Here is a 6568-nt window from a genome sequence, read left to right on the forward strand (position 1 = left end):
CCCCCGTACCCCTTTAACATATGTGCCAAAAGATTTGTCCAGATTTTAGACTCCAAAAGTCTTTCCCCCCCCACTGCTGGGATTAAGCCTAGGGCCTTGTGTGTGGTAGGCAAGTGCTTTATCACTGAGCTACATCCCCAGCCCTTAGACTTCAAATCTTAATGTCTGTATCGTTCAGTATCTGCATTAACTTTTGTGACTGGCTTATTTCACTTAGCATAATGTATACTTTTTCTTAAAAATGACTGGCTTTTTAAAAATATTGTCCAGTTATTTTGTAAAGCATTCCTTATTCTCATTTTATTTTGGTGGTGGTGGTGTCATGGTGCTGGGGATTAAACCTAGGCCTTGTGCATGCGAGGCAAGCACTATATCAACTGAGCTATATCCCCAATCCCTAGCCCTTTATATTTTTTAATTTGAGACAGACCTTCACTAAATTGCTGAGGCTGGCCTTGAGTTTAGGATTCTCCTGCCTCAGCCTCCTGAGTTGCTGGGATTACAGGCATGTGCCATGGTACCTGGCTGTTGATTGCTTCCTTTTGAAGTCATTTTATTCTAACAACTTTCTATAAACTAAAAGTTGGGCCTAAGGGCTTGAATAATTGGAAATTAAAACATTTTTGCAAGACTACTTATAGGTAGTAATATGTGATAAATTAGTTTTAATTTCTTTTTTAAAATATTTATTTATTTTTAGTTTTAGGTGGACACAATATTTTATTTTTTTTATGTGGTGCTGAGGATCGAACCCAGTGCCTCACACATGCCAGGCGAGTGCGCTACCATTTGAGCCACATCTCCTGCCCCAAATTAGTTTTAATTTCTAAAGTGACTTTAAAATGGTTTCACCTTCCATGAAGCCATGACTAGGAATAACTTCTTCGTCCAAATTTCCACAGACTGAAAGAACCACCCGTTTGACTTTTACATTGGTCAAGGACAGCTCCATAGCTCAACCATAATTATTTTGAAAGCTCATGTGTGTTTGCTGTTCCACATTTAGGTAATACCTGTTTGGGGGGAACTCAGGGGTTTATTGTAGTAAGGATTCACTTACTAATAGATAAAGAGTGATCATTTTTACTTTTCACTGTAGTAAACTTTCATTTTTCCCCTGTTTTACCTTAGCTGCTACGCAGATTCTGGAACCTCTGGCAGTCTCAGATTGAGCAAAAGGAGGAAAAAGAGCAGCATTCCTTACTGCTTGCAGCCTGGGGTCACTACAGGTAGGACTCTGGTTTCAACTTACGCCTCTCGCAGACATCTTATGATTCTTAACAGTTTTCCAGGAGTGATCACTCACCCTGTTGTAAGTTAGTGCTATAGACAGACCTTTTAAGGGCAAAGGCCATGTTGTAAACCAGTGATTCCTGAATTTTCATGTTGCTTTTGGCTGATCAAGTGAGAAGTAGAATAGAGATATTTTGTACTGGGCCTTGGCCCTCATAGTTTGAGGTATGTGCCTGGTTGCTTACTGCCTTAGTCTTTCAGGCATTATGATGTTCACGTCTTGGAATTTATGTACTGGTAGCGTTAAAGAGTCAGGCCAGTAGCTGTTTGTGGCTCAGTCTTGAAGGTACAGGGAGTCCTCAGTATTCTAGAGCTAGTCATTCAGTTAAATAAATATAAAAATAAATAAAAGTACCATATCTGTGAGGAAAATTCATAATGTGTAGAAGGAAGTATAGAAACACACCTGTAATCCCAGCAGTTTGGGAGGCTGAGGCAGGAGGAACACAAGTTCAAAGCCAGCCTTAGCAACTTATTGAGGCACTTAGCAACTCAGCAAGACCCTGTCTCTAAATAAAATATTAAAAAAAAAAAAAAAGGACTGGGGTTATGGCTCAGTGGTAGAGCACTTGCCTAGCATGTGTGAGGCACCGGGTTTGATTTTCAGCACAACATATAAAAACAAATAAATAAATGAAATAAAGATCCATCAATAACTGTTAAAAAAAAAAAAAAGGTGGGGGTGCTGGAAATTTGGGTTGGTGGTTAAATGCCTCTGGGTTCAATCCCTAGTACCAAAAAAAAAGTTGCTTGTTCCCCTTCCTGTAACTCTTAATTCTTAATTCCTCAGAGGTAGCCATTATTAACTTTCTTACTGTCAGAAATGTTTGCTATGTTCAATATCTTTTTCTTCCCTTTCTCTCCCTCCCTTCCTCACAATAATTTGCATAGTTATAGGTCCAGTTCTGGAGCATTTTATATTATTTATTCTTGTTGCTAGGGATCAAACTCATGTCCTTATACATGCTGAGCAGACACTGCGGCATTGAACTATATTCCCAGGTGTTTTAGTCAGCTTTTTTGCTGCTGGGACTAAAAGATCTGACCAGAACAACTGTAAAGGAAGAAAAGTTTGAGGGCCCATGGTTTCAGAGGTGTTAGTCCATAGAAGGCCAGCTGCATTCCTCGGGGCTCGAGGTGAAGCTGAACATCATGGCGGGAGAGTGTAGCAGAGGGAAGCAGCTCACATCATGGTGATCAGGAAGCATACTGAGACTCTACTCTCCAGATACAAAATATGTAGCCCATAACCCTACCCCCAGTGAACCACTTCCTCCAGCCACACCCTACTTGCCTCTAATTACCACTCAATTAACTCCACCAGGGATTAATTGATTAAGTTAAGACTCTTAGGACCTGAGGCAGGAGGATCATGAGTTCAAATAAGATTGAAGAAGGTTCTCCTCAAAACCTTCTTGTATTGTCTCACACATGAGCTTTTGGGGGACACCACATCTAAACTATAACACTAGGCTTGGAGCATTTTTAAGCAAGAATCCAAATCAGAGTTGACAGGTTTCATGTTAGGTGTCTGGTTCTTATGTCCTTCTCTTCTGGAATGAAACTAGTAAATTTGTAGTGTGCGTTTATACCTCCCGAGAACTAACTGTACCTGGATTCACCTGACTTAAAAATAAAACAGAATTTTAAAAACCTAAAATCCAAAAGTATGAATTGATAATACCTTGGTATTCTGTGTTTGATTTCAGGGTAACATTGCTGCGCAAGTATATAAAATTATGGTTACAGTATATGCAGAAGAAAAGATACAAGCAGGTATGGAATACTTTAATAGCAAATAGCTCTACTCTTACATTCTTGGGTTTGGAAAATGCTTACACCTTGAAATCTTGTTATGATTTGGAGGAGAAAGTGATGTAAAAAGCTCAAAGGTATTTCCTTCAGTTTCCACCATTGTTTTATTTTTTATTTTTTTGGTACTGGGAATTGAACTCAGGGGCACTCAACCACAGAGCCACATCCCCAGCCCTATTTGGTATTTTATTTGGAGACAGGGTCTCACTGAGTTGCTTAGTGCCTTGTTGTTGCTGAGGCTGCCTTTGAACTCATGATCCTCCTGCCTCAGCCTCCCGAGCCACTGGGATTACAAGTGTGCACCACCGCGCCCAGCTCCATAACTCCATTATTGTTACATAACTCCATTCCTTCATCTACTACAAAAATGCAGGTTTTTCTTAAAAATCAGTGAGCTCTTGTGAGCCATTTACATCTTTACCAATTCCATCCCTAATACTATAAAAAAAAAAAAAGCAACTTTTTTTTTTTTGCAGTACTGGGTACTGAAGATTGAATACAGGGGTGTTTTCCCACTAAACTATATCCACAGACCTTTTTATTTTTTATTTTGAGACAGGGTCTTGCTAAGTTCCTGAGGCTGTCCTTGAACTTGAGATCCTCCTGCCTCAGCCTTCCGAGTTGCTAGGATTATAGGCATGTACCACCACACCTGGCAGGAAATACTTTTTTTAGGAAAAAAAAGTGCCTCGGACACTGCAAAGTACTGAAGATACAATTATGATACAAAGGAGGCAGAATTCTTGTTCTCACAGGCTTACAAATTAGTGCCAATGTGGCACGTGAGTGTGATCTCAGTGCTGGGTCTAATGATTAGGAGTAGCTGTTTGGAATACTGAATCTCATGAGAAGGATTTCAAGTTTACATTCAGACTCGGGGATGTTTGTTTAGTTAATAATATCTGCATGAAAAGGGCCCTTCTTAGGCAGGCACAACCTGGCACTTGCCTGTAATCCCACCAATTTTTGGAGGCTGAGGTAGGAAGATTGCAAATTCAAGGTCAGCCTCAGCAACATAGTGAGACCCTAAAAAATGTAGTGAGACCTTGTCTCAAAAGTAAAAAATACATAAAGGGCTGGATGTGGCTCAATGGTTAAGTGCCCCTGGGTTTAAATGCTTCTTACCCCCTCCTCAAAAAGACCCCTTTGGCTGACCTTGGCAGTGAATCAGAGGAAGACACAAACCAAACTCTTCAGTTATTTTTGTATTGCCCTCCCCACCCCCATCTCCATCTGCTGCTAGTCTCACATGTGAATCTCAAGTTTTTGGCTGGCTCCCCATGGTTTTGGGATAGAATACAGTTTTTAGCAAGGCATACAAGCTTTTCTGGGAGCTGGTCCCTCTCTATTTCTGTCTCTCCTTTGCATTACCAGTCTTCCTTCACAGCTGCACTCTGGCCAGTTGAGTTGCCATTCATTCCCGAATGACCTGTGCACATGCTTGCCTCTCACTATACCTGTAGTTCTCTGTGCCTCACTATCCTTCTAGGTCAGGTGTTTCCCTCTCTTCCACACTCCCAACCCCACCAACTTGTGTAGTTTATCATTGCACATTTGTTTCTGGCCCCTCTGTCCTGCCAGCCTGTTAGCTCCTTGGGGGTATAGTATGTCTCTCATCTTGACCACAGTGCTCTGCATAGAATATGTGCTAATGTGTGGATAAATGAATGCACAAATAATGCATGAAGTGCTGTTGATCATGTAAGAGTTTTTCCCAAGTATCCTCTTTTTTCTGGGAGTTTGGATGGTACTAATCCAGGACATAGATTGTTTTGTTTTGTGTTACCTTGCCTTCCATACATAGAAAATGCTTAGAGTTACTGCACTCTTTGATATCTCTTTGGATTATGTGGCCATTTATTCTCTTAAGTGTATTTAATGCAAGGTCAACAGAATGTCTCTAGGCCTTTTAGAAAATGACTTGAGTGCCAGGGTGGAAAGATTGGGTTTATTCCAGGTAGAAATCAAATGGTCTCTTTATTTCCTTTCCAGAATAGAATCTTTCCTTGACCCTGGGGCCAAGCACAGGTAGAAAGTCAAGGGTCAGCATTCTTTCCTCTCTTACTGTTCTAACTTTCCCTGCTTTTGAAGGCAGAGTTTGAAAACAGGTCCAAAAAGTAGTAAGAGCACTGTTTGATTGCCTTTAAAAACCTTTAGCTAACAATCTGAATGGCACAGTTTACATGTCCCACAAGCACATTTGTTCTATTTTAGGAAAAGATAAAAATATTATTTATTGTGGGTTTTTTTTCTTTTTAGAAAGTAGTACATACAGAATGGCAAAATGTTTGTTAATTGTTGAAGTTGGAAGACAGGTTCCTGGGGGATTCATTAAACTTTTGGTTCTACTTTTGTTTATGTTTCAAAATACCATAATAAAAAGTAAAAATAAAAGCAATGTATCAACACAATAGAAAGTTTTAAAAGTGCACAAAGACAAAGAGGAAAAATAAAGAACTCATAAGCTTGCCTGTTATAATGACATTTGGTGAGTAAATCAGATCTTTCCTCTGTGTGGGTAGGAGTATGTGTACCCATGTATTCCCCCCCACACACACACACACGCATATGCACAATGTTCTGACTATCACTAAAAAAAAAGTCCCCCCAAACTCTGTGGCATATAACAAGCACCATTTTGTTATGCTTAAGGATTCTGATGCTCATAAATTGAAAAAGGACATAATAAGAATGGCTGGTTACTGCTCCATGATTACTGGAGCCTCAACTGGGAAGATTCAAATGGCAAGAGTTAAGAATCATATACAGGTTTCTTCACATGCCTCTGGTTCATGGATTGAAATGACTCAAACACTGGGCTCAACTGGGAGTGTTAACCAGAGAGTGTCTGTTTATGGCCATGGTGCAAGACCACACATGAACTTCCTCACAGCATGGTGGTTTCAGGATTATCAGATATCAGGGCTTCAAAATTAAGTGTTCCAGTAAACAAGACAGAAGATGTGTGGCCCTTCATGTAGCCCAGGAGTTACCTGGTATCACTTTCACTGTGCTCTTGTGGTTAAAGTGGAAAAAGCAGTCAATATCCCACCCAAAATCAAGGAGGGGGAACATAGGCCAATTCTCTCAATGAAGGAGGATCAAAGAATTTGAAGCCATATTTTAATGGCCTCCTCTACATTCATATGTCTTTCTCCCCCAAAATTTTGGATCTTGGATACATACAGATTCTTAAGTCAGTGTCTATTTTGCTACTGATATATCAGTGAAATGATAGCCTTTTCTAATTACATGAAATGTTAAAGAATCTGTATGAGCGGGACATGGTGGTACACACCTATAGTCAAAGTGGCTCGGGAGGCTGAGGCAGAAGGTTTGCGAGTTCAAAGCCAGCTTCAACAACTTAATGAGGCCCTAAGCAACTCAATGAGACCCCGCCTCTAAATAAAATATAAAAAGTGCCTCAGTGGTTAAGTGCCACTGGGTTCAATCCCCCCCC

General features: G+C 40.3%; 2 protein-coding genes across 7 annotated transcripts in view; one reads left to right on the forward strand and one right to left on the reverse strand.

The window, feature by feature from the left end:
• Sfi1 (SFI1 centrin binding protein) overlaps positions 1–6568 on the forward strand; it is a 77527-nt gene that overhangs the window by 47855 nt on the left and 23104 nt on the right. For all 5 annotated transcript variants that reach the window (XR_007345671.1, XM_015504892.2, XM_015504895.2 and 2 more), the window contains exons 13-14: positions 1132–1229; positions 3003–3069. Coding sequence is in view for 4 of the 5 variants with exons in the window: in XM_015504892.2 (XP_015360378.1) it covers positions 1132–1229; positions 3003–3069 (165 nt within the window). In the remaining variant the exon portion in view is untranslated. The remainder of the gene's footprint in view (positions 1–1131; positions 1230–3002; positions 3070–6568) is intronic.
• Pisd (phosphatidylserine decarboxylase) overlaps positions 1–6568 on the reverse strand; it is a 122615-nt gene that overhangs the window by 42879 nt on the left and 73168 nt on the right. The gene's annotated exons all lie outside the window — the stretch shown is intronic.

The sequence above is a fragment of the Marmota marmota genome, unplaced genomic scaffold (genome assembly GCF_001458135.2).
Source record: "Marmota marmota marmota unplaced genomic scaffold, marMar, whole genome shotgun sequence".
Lineage (NCBI taxonomy): Eukaryota > Metazoa > Chordata > Mammalia > Rodentia > Sciuridae > Marmota > Marmota marmota.